The sequence below is a fragment of the Megalops cyprinoides genome, chromosome 12 (genome assembly GCF_013368585.1).
Source record: "Megalops cyprinoides isolate fMegCyp1 chromosome 12, fMegCyp1.pri, whole genome shotgun sequence".
NCBI lineage: Eukaryota > Metazoa > Chordata > Actinopteri > Elopiformes > Megalopidae > Megalops > Megalops cyprinoides.
The window spans coordinates 22,665,964-22,687,029 of NC_050594.1; the positions used below are offsets into that span (position 1 = coordinate 22,665,964).

The 21,066-nt window shown below is 40.3% G+C and overlaps 1 protein-coding gene across 1 annotated transcript; it reads left to right on the forward strand.

Moving 5' to 3' along the window:
* Positions 1-144: 144 nt before the first annotated feature.
* Positions 145-16,820, forward strand: kcnk10b (potassium channel, subfamily K, member 10b). The gene is made up of 7 exons (XM_036542535.1): positions 145-303; positions 3,232-3,632; positions 11,510-11,627; positions 13,613-13,773; positions 14,489-14,681; positions 15,319-15,461; positions 16,155-16,820. Exons 1-7 carry the CDS (start codon positions 249-251, stop codon positions 16,818-16,820), a joined length of 1,737 nt encoding a protein of 578 aa, XP_036398428.1. The 5' UTR covers positions 145-248.
* The last annotated feature ends 4,246 nt before the right edge of the window (positions 16,821-21,066 follow it).

Here is a 21,066-nt window from a genome sequence, read left to right on the forward strand (position 1 = left end):
TACATCAGAGGGAAAGCTCAGAATAATCTATTTCTCTTGGCGTGCACCACGCGCCGTATGACAAACGAAGAGAAAGAAGCTCCAGATGATGCGTTTCTCTGTTCCTTTCGCTATCTTTTTAGACCGGTATCTGATGAAAACGAGAGGACTTCGAGCAAGGGCGCTGGCTGAAAAGAAATAATCATCTATTATTGGATGCACTGTTGGACAGATATTCCTTGTCTTTGTGTTGAAAGAGAACAAAAGAGATGAAATTTCCAATAGAGAACCCAATAAAGCAAGTCAACTGGGAACAAGAGCAAGGTTGGTAGCTAGATATTTTTAACCACATCAGAAGTTTCTTTTCTGAGGTGTATAATGCATGCATATTCTTGTCGCTATATTTTTTGTTATTACTTTGCCCATTTTTCAAGTTAGGTTTGCGCAAAGTGTCCGAAATAATTTCCTCAGGAAGATTTAAAATCTGGTTATCTTTGAATGAAACGATACGCTCACTTGCACAATCATTTCTCGTTGTGTGTTCTGTACAACTCGATGCCCGTTTCGATCTTTCTTTGGAAGATGGCTATCTACTTGGATCACTCCAAGAATGGATTATTCTAAATTGCTTAAATTTTCCATTTTTACTGTTATCGGCCAATTGCATTGATGATCTCAAACGAAATATTGGCCGTATGCACAGTCGAGATTGGGAGTGGGTCTCTCTTGCTAGGGCTCAGCTGTATTGTATCTTGTGGGGGGAGATAATATGGGAACTAGAGCACTACAGCTGGGGACATGAATGCAGCCCATCAGAGCATGGAAAATGCCCACATTGGTGATTGTGACCAGTAATATAAAGTGCAAGCACACACACGTAATATTGCTTGAAGATAGAAGACACACACATGTTCTGTTATATCTTATATAACCACATGGGCATATAGCAGGTAATGTATTTTCCTTTTTTTGGTAAGATCAGAATTGATTGAATCTTCTGCATCATTAGATCATGGCAGTTCCTTCTGGAATATGTTTTTACTGTCATTGATAAATGTTCTTCCTAGTCTAATTTATGATGTTCCCTCAAGGTAACATGATGATTCTGAATCTCTTCTACTGTGAATCAGACAGAAGGAGGATGAATAAGGAATTGGATTCAGAGATAAACTATAAGGAGAATAAAATCACAATTGATTTGCAAAAATATATGTTCAAGGAGCATATAGGTCTCCTGTGTTTGTTAACTGGAAACACTTTAGTGATTTGCTTTTATGATTAATTGAAAAGGAAGCACATTCCTCATTCAATCACATTGCATATATTGCAATGTAATGCATGAAACACAGTGCACCCTTTAATTCCCGAACCTTCAAATATTTCAACTCAAAATTTTAAAATAATTTATAATCAACACAAGATAACTAGATACAAATTCTTCAGATGTTTTTTGTTACATGTATGAAAGCAGCACTGATATACACTTGTCAATATGGTAGTCATGCACACATCAATATAATATAAATTCGGAAGCACTCATGAAAAACACCTCGATGAACTCTTGAATAAACATCTGGTTCAATTTTATTTCTTGTAGATTAGCACCTTGTTGCTGCTACATTGATTCATGTTCTCTTGAAAGTCTTGAAAACGGTGCGTCATGAGATCTATAGCTCCGGGAAGTGAGTAGGTGCCTGCAGGGCTTCCCGACTGTCCTTGACTCACGCAGAAGGTGGGCATGAATCAAAATGAGAGACGTCTAAGTTCATGAGGAGAGCATTCCAGGAGGCGAGTGCTATCAGTTTGCTGTGTTCAGCATTCTTTGATGAAGATTGAAAGGAACAGTTCAAATGACTATGACAGCACAACCCAACCAGTTGCCTTTTACTAAAATAAGTCTGACAAATGAAACTTGTCCCTTTTCCATATCAATGCGAAAGGACCTGTTAAACAGCTCTGTACAATTGTTAAGGGTAACAATACTTTAAAGCTCTGGGTGTTCTGTTATGTGCCCAGGGTAAAGTGCCTGGGTTGCAATGGTGAAGATGTGTTAGGGACCTTATCTGGCTGTCTCATTGGCTTGTCCTTTGTGGCACTAAGTGTTTGGCTTGTTATTACATAGTCCATTAGGAAACCACATTGGTTTCCAGTGACCATTAGTTTGTTATTAAATTGTTTGAGTGTTATTAAATTAGACTAGTTATGCAAAATGTTTTGTTTTCAGGAAACACTATTTTATATATTTGTGGTGGTTTCACTACATTTGATATCTCGATCGTAATCATTGAATTTCTTAGAATTTATATGTTTAAACAACATATGAACTATAGATTTATAAATTTTAGGAGGTGAAAAAGAACAAGCAGGAACTAAATTCTTCTCACTGTTAGATTTATGAAATTGAAATCTCAACAAGGGAAGAAGTATGTTCATGCAAAATCTACAGTGTTTTATTCTTGATTGGATACCATTCTTTCTTTATTTTTTTCCATTTTGGAGTTTAGGATACTGTGGCTCTATTTGTTATTTTTGTACATATGAATGTGTATTAACGTCTTATTATCATAAGAATGCTCATTGCAATGTACACCTTTTGAGCATGTTAAAACAGACACACACACATACACACACACACACACACACACACACATATATATATATATATATATATATATATATATATACACACACACACACATATATATATATATATATATCCCTCTGTATTCTTTAAAAAGATTATTTTGTTAGAGGGAGCCTTAACCAATATGAACATGCCGTTCATATTGGTTAAGCAATAAAATCTAGTTGCGCTGGAAATGGACTGTGGCAAAACATCCAAGCTACAACACACAGCCCTAATAGTTTTTCTCGTCACACAGTAAGGGATCCACCGCCTATTGGTCTTCTGGTTTTGCAACCTGCCATTTCAACAATATACTGCTAGTGGCTTAGACTGATGAGGAAAGGACGAATTGCCTCACTTCATGTTTACTACTAACATCCATTAAAACTTGACTTCATCATTTCAGTGCTAATGTACTCATGACTTGAGCCACTAAGGTCCAGTCCATTAACTTGTTTTTTCTCCTGTCCGGTGGTGATTCAGTCCAGCATGCCCCAGTATGATCCATATTCTTTATTTTTTGTCTTGTGCTGGATTTGAGCTGGCATTTGGAGGGGAACAGCCGGTATTGTCTAGTGTGGTCCAGTCTGTAAGCGGGCTCTCTCTTCCCCTTTTTCTCCCTTCAGTGGCGGTTCAGACTAGCATGGCTCCCCCAAAGAAAGCCCAACCCGGGATGGTCCAGTCCAGTCTGGTTCAGGCCAGCGTGGCCACCATGCAGAACCCCACGGGCTGTGAGGCCAGACCCAATGGCCATTGCCCGCTTCCCAGGCTGTCCGTGTCCTCCCGCTCCACGGTCGTGGCCAGCATGGACAGCGGCAGCTCGGCGCTCCACACCGTCATGAAGTGGAAGACGGTGCTGGCAATCTTTGTGGTGGTCCTGGTCTACCTGATCATAGGCGGCCTGGTGTTCCGAGCGCTGGAGCAGCCCTTTGAAAACAACAGGAAGGCCAACATCACGCAGGAGAAGGCCGAGTTCCTGCAGAAACACCCATGCGTCAACCACTCCGAGCTGGAGGAGCTCATAAAGGTGAGTAGAGATAAGAACGGCCGCTTAACAACAGCAGGGTCAAGGGATCTGGGGTCCAGGTTCTGGTGGTCCTTCACTGATGCTTTACATTTCAGCAAAGTCTTGCCGCAAATTAACTTACCGTAAAATGCCTACATCGTGGATAAGTGTATCTAAATAAAAACAGTAAAGACAGAAGGGCTGTCACCACTGGGTGCCTAATTAGCGGGTTGGAACCATTCACTTGTGTCAAGAAGTCATGGGGTATCGCATTAAGACTCCCCTTCACTGACCTGTCTGTCATAGCCTCCCCACCAGCCACCCTCAGGTCAGCGGTGTATACTAATTAACAACTAAATGCCATGTGCAGATTGAAAAGCCTGCGACACGTTACTGTTTTTTTCATCCTACGGAGGAGGTGGGTATGTGCAAGAGAAGAAACATGTCTTTACAGGGACAAAGAGTTTCAGTGCAATCCACAGTGTGAGCTGGAGACCTGTTTAAACAACAGGCTATGGTCATTGCCATTTATGAAGTCTGACAACACTCCCAGGCACCAGGAATGCTTGTAATAATAGAGTTTTGAGATAGAATAGATTTTTGTGGTAGTATGGTAGTATTTATGGCATTTATTGCATGAGGGGGATTGTACTGATATAAAATGTCACTTTTGACTTCCTACTTCTAAGCTACAACTTTTCAATCATAAAAGTAGCATTCAATGTTTTTTCATCAGGAAGGTATGGGACCAGAAAAATAAGATCCTTAATTTGCATAGTGTATGGAGAGTTTAAAATCAGCTTCAGTCATCGTAATGTATGATGGTATGTCAGATATTATTGTCATGGGCCATAACTGACTATGAAAGTGTGGAGGAACAGCTCAAAACAGACCAAAACAAGGAGTTGTTCATGATTTGATTAGTGATACATTCTGTCTTCTCTCTCTTATAAGAAGTAGTGTATGGGGAGTAAGATAAATTAAGGGGAGTCAAATGTTGTGAATAATTTAGGAATGATATATTGATTTTTCCTACAGTATAGGAAAATGCATTTCTAAAAAGACAGCAAAGTGTTTGTCATTACAGAAGGTATACTGTATTCATGTTACATACAATAGAAACCTCAGTTTGCTTAAGCACACATTACTGTTAATAAGTTTTCAACATTTTCAAATAATGAACCAACCATCTGTAAGTCTGTCTGTTTCATTCAGAGTTCTTAAAAATGGTGGGTAGTGTTGCTTCACAATCTGCATACCATGCAGCATGTAGTATTATAAAATTTGTGAACAGCTGTATATTTTTACATTACATGGACCTGTTAGCAGAAGAGGAGTGTCAGTACCAAGTCGCCATATTACTTTCATAACTTTCAGGTGTTTAAGAGAGGTCAATAATGCCATTAAGTCCCTAACAGAATTACTCTGATGTATAGACACCCAACTAATTAAAGCCATGAGGAAAAATCTGGTCTCTTGTGATAGAAAACTCATAACTGTGTTTTATTCAGCCTCTGCTGTGGTGTGCTGTCGTTCTGCAAGCGCAGGGCTTTTTTAATAGGTACACCCTCTTGGCTCCTTGCAAAGCAATGGAGTTATGCCCAAGATATTAAACCTCCCAGCTATTGATGCTGGGGTCACAAAACCCTGTAGATAATGAGCTACACAGGAAAGTCCCTTGGGTCTTTGGTGTAGTAAAACACAGCAATTTTATTTAACAGCAGCCAGCTATGTGACATTCAGTTTAACTGGTCCAAGATCATATATTGAAACAAGGGATTGTGTCTGAAGCAAACAGAAAGGCAAGATTTTAATTTTAGCCGAAGGGAGAGATACAGATGGCATAGTTAAAATCCTATCCTTTTTGACTGAAAACACTCAATGTGGAAATATATAATTATTTTACATGATATTAGGGTCGGATAATACATGAATTCTGGAACTGCAACAACAAGTTTGAAGTTAGTCAGTTCACACTCATGATGCTATTTTGCATGTGAAACATGTTTTACAAAGGTACCGAATTTTCAAATTTGGAAATACATGACTAGCAAATGCATTTTAACAATGTGTTATCTGCATCTACATTCAGGCACTGCCTTTATGTGTGCAAGCAAAGAGGCCAAGAACACCAGGACTGTTTAAAGAATGTTGCAGCTCCCATTTCATATACTTCACTTGATGAAATTTGGTTGCTTAATCTGAAGGAAAACAATCCAATAAGCAGCCCTAAAGTCCTGAATGTGCAGTCAAAGAGGAGTATTGGCACATGGAGTTCGAACTGCTCTGCCTTCCCAGCCCCTTTCTGTTTACTCAGAGAAATTGTTTGTCCTGAGAGCAGTGCTGTAGTATTTACAGAGAGAAATAGACAGGGAGACCATTGCCGCAATGTGTAGGGTTAATCTGAGACTAATACCACAATATTTACAGACAGAAGTGAACAGACCAGAAATCAGTGGTTGCAGTCTGTCAAGGACAGTGAGAGTTTGCTACAGCCAGGGTGTAGGCAGTCCACTGAGCGATCACATGACAAGCAGAAATATGTAGAGTTACGCATGCTGTACAATTAAAATGTATTTTATTATTATCAATGTGTTATTGAATTAAGAAGTGTTACATCTGAAAATAAAATGTGACACTGTGAAAATACAAGGTTATTACAACAATCCAACTATTTGACTGTTGTAATTAATGGGGGGTGAGGGTGTGGGGGGTGACGGCTATGAAAAGTTAAACTGGAAAGTTTGCAGGTACAGTATCATTATATGACAAAACAAATACAGAATGCATTGTGATGATACAGCACATCCAGAGAAGCTCAAGTTTATTACTTCAATGAGATGACTCTAACAGGGAGTGCAGTCACTCCTGTTGAGTCATTTTTGAATGCTTGAAAGGATAGCTGAGACAGCCCTTTGCAAAGAAGTAGTAACCATTGTTATAGTAGTGTGTCAGGGGACTTTATGGGAACACATTTGGCTGGAAAAAAGTAAATATGAGAGGCTTTTGGTTCATTTACTTTTGGTTGTCATTCTTTCATAAAACAGTCATAAAATGTAATCTTGTTTAGGCAGATTTATTAAACAGTAAAAATGATTATATAAATAGTAAAATAAATTTCATGATACTGCATTAATAAAATTTTTACATTGTTGTTGCACAACTTGGCAACTTGGCACAACACTGTAGCTGAGGTTAAAATCAGAAAAGCAGGAAAATCATGTGCTCTAATGGAACACATTGCTCTACATTCGATGGACAAGACTGTTGATGTCAAGTCAGTCCATCAGAATGAGTGCCAAAGGATGCAACATCCAGGAAGCAGATGGGTCCTCTTCCTGGAACAGAGGCGGCATCCAAGTGCTATTGTAGTTCAGTTCAGAATATATAAAACGTTTATTTCTGGTTCCAGGCCAAGAGTGTTGTGTAATGTTGCCCTCAATAAAAAAGCTTCCTGAAGGCAAAGTGTTACATTAATAAATCAACATTCCTAAAAGCAGGAGAAGCAGAAGTGGGTGTGTCCAGGCAATATTCATCATCAGCTGTGCAGTGGAACACAACAGTCCCAAGCTAGAAGTTCAGTCAGTTTCTTACAGCCTGACTACTGTCAATGTATAACTAGCTTAATAATGTTATTCCTTGAAAAGACAGAGTTGTTTATTACACTCTGTAAAGATTCATAAGGCAATTTCATAATCTTTGATATTGCAAATACATAGGTAACCCCAAGGTTAAACTCAGCTCATTGGTGTTTGCTGTGTACTGCTTTTGGATGGTTGACAAGGGTCCTGTGCTGTTCAATGTGTGTCTGTGTGTGTGTGTGTGTGTGTGTGCGTACATACAAGATGTAAGCAGTGAAATTTCACAGCATGTCTTCTCTCAGTGCACATCTTCTCCATTAACACTGGGAATTATGCCTCTACTCTGAATGATACCCTTGGCATTTTTTCCATCACAGGATCAGCACAACTCTCAGCAATCTTTAGTTTAGTGATCAATGTCCATATCTGCTGTGGTGGGTGCTGAAATAAAGTTTTTACGATGGCTTAAGCCTGTGGATAATTATTTGTCAGTTAAAGATCCCCATATTGGAACTGGCAGCAGTGAGCACATCCTGTGGCAATGGGGTGTGATCTTTGGCATGACTGCATTCGCTTTAATGGTACCTGGTTGTTGCCTTGGTTTAACACTAAAGCAGAACCATTTACCCTCATGCCACTAAACCTATATTCTGATTTACCAAAAACAATTTATTAGAAGTGACATTAATCATTCGGCAACATTGTGAGGGGACAGAAATGTAATGAAAAGAAAGTCCAGAGGCGTGTGTTCTTGCTGGAAAATGTTTAAGACTTAAGACAGCTAGAACAGATTCCCCATCAAAGGGAATGAAACAAAATCATTTTTCTTGAGGGTCTAATTTAAAAAGTGCTGTGTCATGTTTGTCTCTTGCCATCCCTCAGTCTTGCTGCAGAAATCTAACTTGTCAAATAGAGACCTAGGGTGTTTTCACAGAATGAGCAGGGTGCTTTGATGGAGATGGAGGGGAGAGGCGGGGGTGAATGATTTAGGAACACCTCCTGCCCTTTGGCATCCCACTGGTGTGTTTGTCATAATTACCATGGCTTGGCAGCAGTGAGGGGACTCAGAATAACAGAGAGTGGAGGTTCAGTTTGTGAGCAACCAACCTCTGCTTATCACTGAATGTGTTATCAAGTGTGTTCCATCTGTGAGGTTGATTTAGGTCAATTTTGATTCTGGTGTGATACTAGCAGAGTTGAAGAGACCTCGGTTAAACCTTTTTTGTCTAAGAACACACAGAGAGAAGAGCTTCTTACAACATAATGACCTTGTTAAAATTACTGTCTCTAACCTACCATTAATTTTGTCACCCATTTATTAAGTTTCACTGAAAGATTCAATTAATAGTTAGAGTGTAGTGTGTCATGCTGCATGCGCAAAGAAGGAAAAAAATGCTTTTGATTTTGATGTGAAGCTCGGGTTACTCCCTTATAAATTGGCTTTCGTGTTTGGAACTATAACCATTCACCAGTTATTAACAAAGTATTAATATTTGCCGCGTCATGTGTGAATGAGAATTTCAAAGGGGTTTAAGGCGTGAGAAATTTAAGGCCTTGAGAAAATTGATCTTTAAAGTAGGTTTTGCAGAAGCTGGAAGAAAGTACAAAAATGGAAAGGTAATAGCTTATTAACATGCTAATTACATTTAGTTGTGAAGGACTCAGGCATTGAGGCAGTGCATTCATACCAGGAATCCCCTTCTACGTGATGGAATACATGCTTCAGTAGCTTCATTTCGACATGAAAGGAAAACACACAGAGAGGAGAAAATCAGTACTTACAATCTGTAGCTCGATCAAATGATTTACAGTTCTGTTTGACAAACATTAGCTGCTGTCCATTACTGTCACAGGAATCCTATAGAATACTCTAATTCAGCTGTGATTCACCTTGACCCTAGCATATAAAAATCCCTCCCTGGTGTGAGGTGGATCAACCTTTAAGATTTCCATTTAAGATCACTCAACACCTCAATCAGAGGTTGAACAAATGTTGGTAAGTTTGAACCTCTAAAAGTCCGGGGAGCGTAACTATGAGCTCTCAAGAGAGTGGAGTTGAGAAATACAGTCTGTGGGACTGGCAGAGCTGTGCAATGCTGTGTGTTTCTGTAGACAGAGAGTTATTTCTGGTTAGATTTATAACCATTTCACCTCTCTGGGCAGCCGCTGTCATTTGAATCATCTATCATGTGCTTGAATAGTGGGCAGACACATGCTGCAGGTTGAAGCCTCTTGGAGTGCCAGTCTTTAATAAGGTTGCCTTGGGTGTAGATTCAGTACAGCAAGTCAGATTAACAACTAGGCTTCAAAAATGTATATGGATTTGTGTTACTGTATTTTGCTTGTACTAGGTACTAGGTGTTAGGACTAGGTACTAGGAGGTACTACTAGGTACAACAGCAATAATAATAATAATAATAATAATAATGATAATAATAATAACAAGAAGAAGAAGAAGAATGTAGATAAAGAAGTAAACATGACTACAGGATGAACTGGTGTGGGCTGAGCCTATGAAACAGCCAACTTTAAGAAGCACACAGTACATCGTTTCTGGTAAAAGCATCCTTCCCGTCACTTACGCAGAAGACAGACCTACTTCAGGCATCAGTGCACATTAGTGTAATGACTCATTCTCACTCCAGGGGGTGACATCACCTTAACTGGTACTTCACAGAAATGAAGTGAATTTGATTAGTATTTCACATCAAGATACACAAGGAGAGTGTTACATGGTTAGGACATGATCAGATGTATCAGTTGGAAAAACAGGAGAAAGTGGAAGAAAGTGCTGAATTTCAGCAAGTACTGCATTAACATATCAGCACTTGTTATCCTTGAATCAGTCCTGTCTTGAAAGTAGCTCCTCTGTTTTGCACTTTGAAAGGACTGATATATATTCAACAGGCCTGGAATAATGCACCACAAATGCTAGCAGGAGGGTGCGGTGATGTGCAATGGATTTGTAAGTTGCTTCAAGAGACATGAATATAGTCCTGAGAACACATCAGGTGCCCTCACCTCCCATATGGTACTCATTTAGCTTTTCAAGTGGTCCCCAAATCCATGTAGTAATTTAGTTCAGCTGAGTGTGTTTATTCTGAAGTGACAGGGTTCTTCTTTACATAGAGAAGATCTGGAATTTGTTCTAGTGGTAGATGAAGGGCCTCAAAAGCCCTGACCATTTCATTTTGTGTGTGCTGCTGATGGAAGTGCATTCCAAATTACAAATAAAACTGAGAAATGGCATATTCAAATACATGTGAATGGCAAACTCTTCAAATCTGGCTGGCTTTAAAATAGCAAAGCTTACTGTAGGTTTCATTAATTTTAAGGGTCAGATTGCACAATAAGTACAACTTTGTCCATGTGCAGAAAGAGATGCAGCTGCATGTTTTAACAAGGAAGTTTTTTAAGCATTTCATCTTTGAATTTTATCTTTAAGTATTTTATCTTTGAAAGGGCATTGAGTTAGATTTATTCCAAAGTGAAAAGCTACAGCAGGTGACAAAACTTTGAGGAAAAAGTTGGCTTCGGAAATCCAGACTCTTCAGAATCCGACTGGGGCCTTACCCTTCAGATGCTGTTGGCACGCAGCCCTCACGCCTGAGCTGTGCTGTGGGTCCTGGCAGCACACCCTCGCCACTCACACCGCGGAGCCTCCATCTGCTCTCAGGACATCCTGTCAGGAAAGAGGCGCTGATGTAGGGGCCTCTCCGTCCCTCCCGCAGGTGGCCGCCCAGTGCTCCTGTAATGATGAGTCACCACACCCATTAGTCACGCAGATATCCCCCCGTCTGAGCTTTACACTGACTGCATTACACGCGCAGCTGGCACTCCCATCATACAGCAGGACACTACTGAAGGTTCGGACCTTTTGGCGGAAAAGCCTACTGTGCTGCAGAGTAGTGACAGGAAGTACACAGTGATAGCAGTACACAGTAGGTTTTTTAATCTTATTTGCTTCAGATTAGGCTAAGTGCCTAAATCAAACTCTAGCATCTATAAGGTTGGTCAGGATTGGCCAAAGCTGTAGATAAGGCCCATTGACCTGTTGGAACCTGTACCTGACTGAAAACTGTCACAGTGGTTTTGATTTGCCATGCTAACCTCCCATATGACACATCATTGTAATGTCATAGTCATTTTATTCAATGCTAACCAACATTTGTTATTGATACTTCTTGTTTCTTGGAAGCTGATAAAGTTGTTAGCAATGTCTTATAATATTCCTGCATAGTTTCCGGTACATACCAAAGTGCAAACAGTTTTGAGTAAAGTTTTTGAAATTAAAAAAATGCCTTCCCCTTTTCCCAGCATGCTGTGAATGCTGTCAGTGCCGGAGTGAGCCCGATTGGAGAGACATGGTACAACTCCAGTTACTGGGATCTCGGGAGTGCCTTTTTCTTTGCTGGCACAGTCATCACTACAATAGGTAATCCCCACACAACCCCTCCCACCTTCTTCTATGGAGAGCCCTTATAGATTGATTCATATGCTGCTCAGTCTCGGCGCCAGGAGAAAACACAGAGGGGTGCAATTGCAATTCACGGTGGGGGGGGGGGGGGGGGGCACAAAACATAATATCTTAAAAAATATTATAAATATTATGTAAATATTGGGATATAAGGAGACAACTGGGGGTACAGTGGACCCCTAAGCACTACCATAGCACTGGCTCTGATGCTCCTAACTTCAGTTGAATTAAATAGACTAAATGCACTGTACTCTTGGGAACTGTGAAGGGTGGTACCTCACTGTTATCTTGATTAAGGTACATAAAAAGATGACAGAGAGAAAAATGCCCCACTTTAATGAGGTGACAGTGCCTAACATAATGAAAACAATGAAAATGTCTGGCACAACAGATTTGTTGCTCTTTTACACCTTTGTGTAAAGTCAATGAATCCATCAGGTATCTACTTTGAAGAGAAATTGTTAATTCAATTATTCATTTCTGGGATTCATTCATTTAATCTTGTAGTCATACAAAGTACAAAGTAAATGAATACAAATAAATAAGAAGTATCACTTAGCTAATGGAAAAAGCCTGGCTCTGTAATAAAGTCAAGACTTGATGAAGCCTCCTTTCTTTGATCTGCAATGGAGTTAGATATCACTCAGGCAGAAGGAGGGGGAAGGAGAGGGGCCATTGTTTTCAAGTGATGAACAGTCCCTGAAGAAGTCTGAGAATTAAAAAAAAGAATCTGTTATACACGAGAGCAAATGGCTGAGAAATTGATGAACACTTAAACATGACTCTGAGAGCCACTTACTGATCAAATCAGTGTGGCTTTTGCATTGCTAAATACAAGAGTTTCACAGAAAACCTTTTAAATTATTCTTCAGATATCCTCTGCTGTGGGCTGTCATAATTAATCAAAACCAAGTACTTGCATAAGCCCAATAATTCTGGCTGAAGTGGCTGAGCACTTAAAGTGAGGATATTTCTGATCTGAATTATCTGCACAAGTGAGGCTTCCGTTATCATTATTACCATATGGGGCTTCTATTTATTCCCTTCCTGAGTGTTAAATGTGTAGTTTTGCTTTTACATGAAAAAGGGAACAGACTGTGTTAACATCCTGTGATATTCTGTTCTTTTGTGACAAAGTTGCTAAAAAGGCCAATTGCATTGCATACTTTAGCTAGTAATGCCACCCACAGTGATTTGCTGGGGCCAGGCTTAAAATCAATAGACCTCTGTGCAGAAGCAGTTTGAAAAATCAGGACTAAAGAGTTATGTAATGGATACCAATATCATTGTTAAAACCATGTACCATTTAATGGATCTTGCTTGCAGAAAAGAATGTTAAAATTTACCAAAGTTCAGTCATGCCTGCTTTTTTATGAAAAATAGCATGTCCTTTGAGGTATGGACTGATAAATATAATGATGATGATGATGATGATGATGATGACGATGACAATAAAGATGATGGTTTTTGAAAGGAGGTGAGGAAGACAGTGGCAGTATATTATTTGGGAGACCACCATGTCTGTTTACTTAGGAAACCAGTAAAGCTTGCTATTGCACGCTGTGATTTAAATCCTTCAGCAATGTTTATAATCGTACTGCTCTTTCCTTCTCCACCTATCCTGTCATGTCTCACTTTGTGCACTTAATGTCATGTTTTATAGCTTGCCAGAAATTGTAGTGGAAACAGATGCCCTTAGAATGGTCAAGACCAGGCTTGACACAGATCTAGATGCACTGTAGACTATAGACAAAATGATGTGCCCAGCTGGGCTGAATGGCCTATTCTCACCATTAAACTTCTTGTGTTCTCATGTTGTTTTCAACAAGCAATCTAAATTTGTCCTCCACCATTATGTATATGCCTTAATCTAGCTCAAGTAAAAATCATATTTCGCGATACTAAAGACGCACCTCACCTAGGCATCTTTACTACCTTTACAGGGTATGGAAACATAGCTCCCAGTACAGAGGGTGGAAAGATTTTCTGCATCTTGTATGCCATATTTGGAATTCCTCTGTTTGGCTTTCTCTTGGCTGGAATTGGTGATCAGCTTGGAACAATCTTCGTTAAGAGCATAGCAAAGGTGGAGAAAATGTTTCGGGTAAGTCAGACAAGTCACAGTGTCTGCTGATTTCCACAAGTCTATACTTATAGTCTTACTGAAATTCTGGAATTTCTGTATCAAATCTAATTTCCTGTATCAAATGAACTTTTGGTTATTTCTCATTCTGGGAGATTACCCAGCAGTAAGGGAATTACAGGCAGTTCTGCATTTAGAGAGCATTGTTAATTATGTGAGGGTATACCAAGTATACTCAGGGCTGTGATGTACACTGTATGCATGCATTTGAATAGTATTTTCAGATTTTTGGATTTTAAGATTATTGTACTGTATGGAATGAGTTGTAATATTTTCACCATGGGAAACCAGCATCTGGAAGCATTTTTGTCTTTCTTATCTGGGACAACCTCCTGTCCTTCAGGCATTTGATGTTTCCATGGCGCAGTGAGTGGTGTGTGTGTGGAGAGTGTAGAGAGAATTAGACTGTCAAACCTGTGCTTTACACAGTCAGAGAGGGCAGCTTGTGACATCACGTGAATTCCGTTCAACTCTAAGATGGATGTGTACCTTTTGCTCATTACCAGAGGTACGTGGAGTTGATGAATAGGAATTGCTGGGTCACTGCCATGTTGGTCCCTCTTCAAGCTGTGTGTGTCTTCAGTGAAACTGGAATACATTACACCCACACTGGGGAGATGGATTGAACTAAATTTATCTACATTAATTAACCTCTGTTTGTCCTCTCCATTTCCAGCAGAAACACAAGCAGGTCAGCCAGACCAAGATCAGGGTGATCTCCACCATCCTCTTCATCCTGGCTGGGTGCATAGTGTTCGTCACCATTCCTGCAGTCATTTTCAAACGCATTGAGGGCTGGACTGCGCTTGAGGCCATTTACTTTGTGGTCATCACCCTCACAACCATTGGTATTGGGGACTATGTAGCAGGTGATGACTTTTTTTTTACATGGGCAGGTACTAAAATGGTACACTGCAGTGCTTTTGTCATTGTTCTCACTTAAGGTTAGGGGCTTTTTCTACATGTTCACTATATGCTAACATGAAATCTGTCAATCTGGAACATCTATCCATCCATGCAAAATAATGCATATGCATAATGCATATACATGTATAAAGTAATTTCAGTTTACTCTGTATGAATTCTTGCTGATACGTCTGCATAAATATATACTAGTCGTGTGAAGTGAACAGAGGGAGGGAAAGCAAATAATGATACATATAAAATATTTTCAATCAATATAAAATATATTTTGTATTGAACAAAAAGCAGTGGGGGTATTGTTGCCTCTAAAGGTATGTTAAATGCTGCTAATCTAAAATTAAATCGGTCACTTAATGCATTTATAGAACGATTATATATTGATTAAAGTCTTAGCTTGTTCACTGTAGCCACATTTTATTTTTGATGCTTCTTTAATGCTCTTAGATGCAATTTTTAGAGATATGAAGAACTGACTAAGACATCAAATGTAATGAACCATGTTAGTAAGTACTTAAAGTCTGACCTCGAGCCACGGTGTGATTTCTTACTTTCAGCATGAACGGATGTGTGATTTGTTTTCAGGTGGTAACCGGAGGATTGTGTATGGGGAATGGTACAAGCCACTTGTCTGGTTTTGGATCTTGGTGGGTCTTGCTTACTTTGCTGCTGTGCTCAGCATGATTGGAGACTGGTTGAGAGTCCTCTCCAAAAAAACAAAAGAGGAGGTAGGAAGCATTCATTATGACCCATCTGCAGAAACAGTTGTGACTCTGGAATCTGACAGTTCTTGCATTGTCTGTCTTCTCTGAATTCTCACTCTGAGAACAGTTGAAATTCTGCACTCAGCAGCAGGTGGGCTACGTTGCAGTGCTAACCAGCATTTACAGACTAGTGACCACAAACGCACAGTATCCCATTATATCCCAAAACACAAAAGAGTTCAACTGCACTGGACTGATTATAGTATGTCCCTCAGACAAGAAACAAACAGCTGAACAAGGTCTAATTGTAAGTCCTGCCTGTATGTTCCCAGCTGCTTTCATTTTATGTACTCAGAGCAAGGTCTAGGCATTAACTTGTGGGGCATGTTTCCAAAAATATAGGTGGAAAGCACCATTGCACCCTTGAGGAAAACCCTTTACTTATCTTAATGAAATTATCATATTTGGAACTCAAACTTTTTTTGGCATCAAGTGCAAAAACCTACAAAAGAAACAGTACTAGCATTTATAACATCACCTTCTTTCTTTCCGTTTATATTATACTGAAACACTAGTTTTTACCATATTTCCATACGACCATCCCACATTTCTGTACTATAACTCCTATTATTATAGGTCATGGAATGTAAGATTGTAGGCACAGAAAGCTGCTCTGCATAAATGTGTACAAACTAAAATGTGCTGTACCTGCACCAGGTTGGGGAGATAAAGGCTCACGCTGCCGAGTGGAAGGCCAATGTCAGGGCGGAGTTCAGGGAGACGCGGAGGCGGCTCAGTGTGGAGATCCACGACAAGCTGCAGCGGGCAGCCACCATCCGCAGCATGGAGCGCCGGCGGCTGGGCCTGGAGCAGCGGGCCCACTCCCTGGACATGCTCTCCCCGGAGAAGAGGGCCGTCTTCTCCAGCCTGGACACCGACCGCTTCAAGACCTCGTCGCAGGAGAGCATCGACTCCAAGCTCAACAACCTGCGCCTGAAGGCTGAGCGGCGGGAGAAACGCGAGCAGGCCTCCTCCTCCTCTGAGGACAACATCTTCAACCGCTTCGGCTCGCTCACCAAGCTGGCCAAGCGCAGCCGGGCCAAGGACCTTAAGAAGAACATCCCGGGGGACATCCGGAAGATGTATGACACATGCAGCTGCAATGTCGCGATGGAGGAGGAGGAGAAAAAGGAGGAAGAGGAGGAGGAGGAGGAGGGGGAGGAGGAGGACGGGGATGAGAAGGAGTGTAACACCAGTTTGACAAACTTGCCCCACTATGCAGAGAACTCCAAGATAAACAACGGATTCATACCTGTTCAAACCAAAGAGGAGAATGAAAAAGGATTTGAGGAAAAAGAACAGCAAACCAACATGAATCCTTAGCTTGGGTGTAGGACCTGCTTAAAGTTTTTTTTCTTTTCAAGTCTCAAAATGTGCCTTTCTGTTTTTTATGATTAAACTTGCGACAGGCCTTGGTCTGCGGTATGATTCATACGCACTGACTGTGCCAGACTGAATGAAGTTTTTTCTGCCAAAAAAACAACAACAATGAAAAGGCTAAATCGCTCATATAAGAAGTTACGTTAGTATTCTGATAAAATCTTCCTTCATTTGACTACTATAATGAATTATGAGTTAAAGAGAAATGGAGTGAACAGGGTGCAAAGAACCTGTATGAGGTCTAATATGGAAGCCAAATGTATTGGCGAGGCGCTGCTGAAGATTCGACATGGGATTTCTTGAAGAATGTGACTCTAAAAAGTTTACTTTTGAATCAATATTGATCCTTGCTCAAATATTCTACATGGTGTCATTGTGAGCTCATAACAGCTTCTGAACGCACTATACCTATGCCTAAATTACTAAAAAGACCTGAGGATGTTTTATAAAATCCAAAGGAAGAAAAAGATAAAATATCAAAATATTTAATTGCTGTGTATGCTAAATTGATATTCAGGGTTGATAAATTATGAAAAACTCTTAAGGTCAAAATAGCAGCAGCAACAATGCTTTCTGCATGGTCTTTGAACAGAATTGCAGTCCTATTGAATATCTCTTAAAGCTGTGAAGTTCATGATTGCAACTGACATCTCAGGGCTTGTTGTCCAGTGGTTGCTGTTGTCTTAATGATGCTGCATTCATACTTTGTTAAAGAAGATGGATACGGCTGATTTCACTTTGGTTTCCTCAATGCACAACCATACTGATAAATGGAACAGAAGCCATAGAGCCAAAAAAGCTGATAAAATGTTCTTCCCACATTTCCAATAATAAAACAAATCATACCTGTGTTTAAAAGGTAAGAACAAACATGATGGAGTGGAAATATCAGAGCACCCCCATCGAGTGATGGCTCAGTTTGTCATTATCTTGTGGTTTATTGAACATCATCTTAAGTTTTCATTGCACTGGCACCTGGGATGTAACCTGGGTTTGTGTGTTGATATTTGAGGCAATAGGATCAACATCAATAGTCAGAACAGTCAGACAGATTCATAGGCCATAGCTGTTCTTTACTTGGTGAGTTCCCCAACAGAGGAAGGTTGTACTTCTGTCCTCCTGTATGCCTGGGGCTCGGTAAGTGATGACTATTTTCATTTGCTACAGAGCACGTTTGATGAGTGTTTGATATCTTGTGAGTGTGTTAGTGTATGAGCACAGCTACATGTTGTTTAGACCACAGTCACTGCCCCATAATGCACCTGCGCACCTAAGAGAATTGCATTCAAGCCTTCCATCACTTATGTTGTAGGCCTGAATATATTTTAATTTAATTCATTATATTATCAAACCAGGAAAACACTACCCCAAGGGTTTGTGTAGTTTGTATGCTGTGTGTGTTTAGATGATGCCTGACCAAAATGCCAAATCTTTTTCATGTTCACATGTCCAGCTTTGCATGACATACCAATGTTTCCTTTTTACCTAAACATTTTATGAAAATGCCATATGGGCAAGTGTTCGACCATTTCCTTTGTTGAGTCAAAGTTTGTTTCACAATGAACCACCTGGCTGAGAGAAAATAGGCATACGTTTTTGTTCAAAAGTATTTCCAACATTGCCCCTGCCAACATATGTAATATATAGCACCATCAGCTATAGAAGTGCTTGGAATGGTTGCCTAGTGTTCACAGTCTGAATATACAATAAACTGACTTGTAAGTCTACAAATGTGTTATTGCTTCCATTACATTTGGACAGAGCAACATAAACAAAAAGAGTTTATATGCAAGATTTTTGTAGACAAGAAAAAACATTAAATATATTTTTAAATTTTGTTTTTACTGTTCACAGTACGGAAGAAACATGCCACCCATATTGAGAATTGTGTTGAATTTAGTACTTAATGTGTTTGAAATGTAATTCAGTCTACAATTATCAGTCACATACTTTAAACTGATATATTAAATTATTTAAATAATTATTTAGATAAATTATTTTTTGCCCTTTCATGCAACCGTAACAACCTCTGTACGCGTACAAGAACACTGAAGCAAGAAAAATGCAGTCATCAGATACACTAGGACACAGCCAATGGCTATTTGTCACACTACAAGGCACACACTGCACCACAGTGAAGTATGTTAGATGGAGGAATGGGGTTTAACTGATGTCACCTGAGCAACTTGCAGCCATTTGAAGAATTTCAGAGTGCCTGGGAGTGGTAAGACGAGAAAATCCTGGCCGACCTACTAACCCCTATCCCTTGCAAAAAGAAGCCAATTTATTCTGCCAGTGTGGGCTCCTGGTCAATGTCTGCGGATGACGTAGCTGGTTGTGAAGCCAGGCCACAGGAGGTGACTGGGGGGTCAATACAGAGTTATTCAGTCTTTACTTTGGAATTTTTCATATTTCACGCAGACCTTTGGATTCAACCAAGCAGGGAGTGCTGTCCAAGGGATGCTCACTTCCCTGACACCATCGCAAGACACCAATGGCTGTTATAAGTCATTCCACGCTATTCATTCAGAGTACTCAGATTGCCAACACTGATTGGAGGGGTAGATCATCTCTCACTAATGGACTCGCCACCTGTCGTGTTGCTAGGAGGTGCTAATGCGTTGGCGACCAGCAAGGCTCAGTTAATTGTGGTCTGCTGCTGCAGACTCTCAGTTATAATTAGCTAATGACATTGCCCAGACCTGACTTCACAATGTCTGGGCTATAGGACTCTGCACTTTGCCGACTGTGCCATCCAGGAGCCCCAAACAAAGCATTTCAAAATTGCTTCAATTTAAACAGCTGAACAGACCTGGGGCTTGGTTAAAACACTTTTCCTCCACCTGCTATCTACATACCTGATATTGATTTTGGTTTTTATTTTTGACTTAGCTTATTTCAGTGTTACAATGGTGCCCAGCCCATATGGAATTACAAGACATTATTTTCAAATAGAACGATCAAAACAAAATACAGTAAAATCAGGAAACGCTACTGTGAGGGAAAAAAGCTGTAAATTACATACACGGAGCATCAGTGAGGTGAGGGCCTCCCCAAGGTTGACGTGACCTACACTTGTCACTGTTCTCGTCATTCTGATACAAATGCTGTAGGTTCCATGATCAATTCAGGCCTTATCATGGTAGAGATGCCATGAGTTTCATGAGCTCATTAACATATTCAGACTGGTAATCAATGTGAATAATGGGGAGCAGCCCTCTCTTGGCATGGATCTAACATAACATCACCCTGAGGCAGAGACAGCCTTATGGAAATTGCAGTGAGCCGCATAAACGACTTTACCAGGAAAGGTGAAAATTAAATGATGGGGTATAGGCAGTGTGCTGTGTTGGTATGGAATATTGCATGTAAGGATATGAAAAGGGTGGCCCTGGCAGTTGTCAGAATGAGACTCATTGGACCAACCAGGAAAATTTGGGTTTGCTTGCAGAGTTTTACATTATGGTTAACAAACAGTGCTATTTTCATTATTTGTTAGCAATGGAATTGGATCCTGCTGTATGTAGATGAGAATTGTAAATCTGGCAAAAGTTACCTGTACAACTGGCCCATGTAAGTGCTCCCATGGAAGCACACTGTATGGATCATCTGTTTTGGATTAAATCTGATGGGACCGTACAGACCCCCCCCCCCCCCCCCCCCACACACACACACACACACACACACACACATACACACACGCACGCGTGAGAGTACATCTGGAGAGCCAGTCAGATGAGGGAGGGAGCATGCAAACCACAGCACTGAGAGCGAGGCAGAGACTAAAACCTTTTGATGCAACTACCAGCACCAGCATAAATACCAGCATAAGCAAAAACTGTGGTAAGACTACTGATGAGAATCTGTTACTTGACGTGTGTCAAACCATGTCAACAAGATATAGCTTCCACAATCTTCTTTCTGTATGACTCAGAAAATGTCCTACACCAATTCAAAACCACCAGCATGGTGATCATGCCAAGATGTCACCCTGCATCAGATGGAAAAAATGCATTTAAATTGATACACTCTAGTTTTCCCTTAAATTGAGTCCAAAAAAAAAAAACAGGCCAACAACACCTCAAGGCCTATTTCAGGGCAAAAAAGAGCACAGATACTGATCCATATTAAAAGCAATGCAAATACAACAGTGGTTTGTTTTAACAGCATTGAGAACACATCTCCTTTC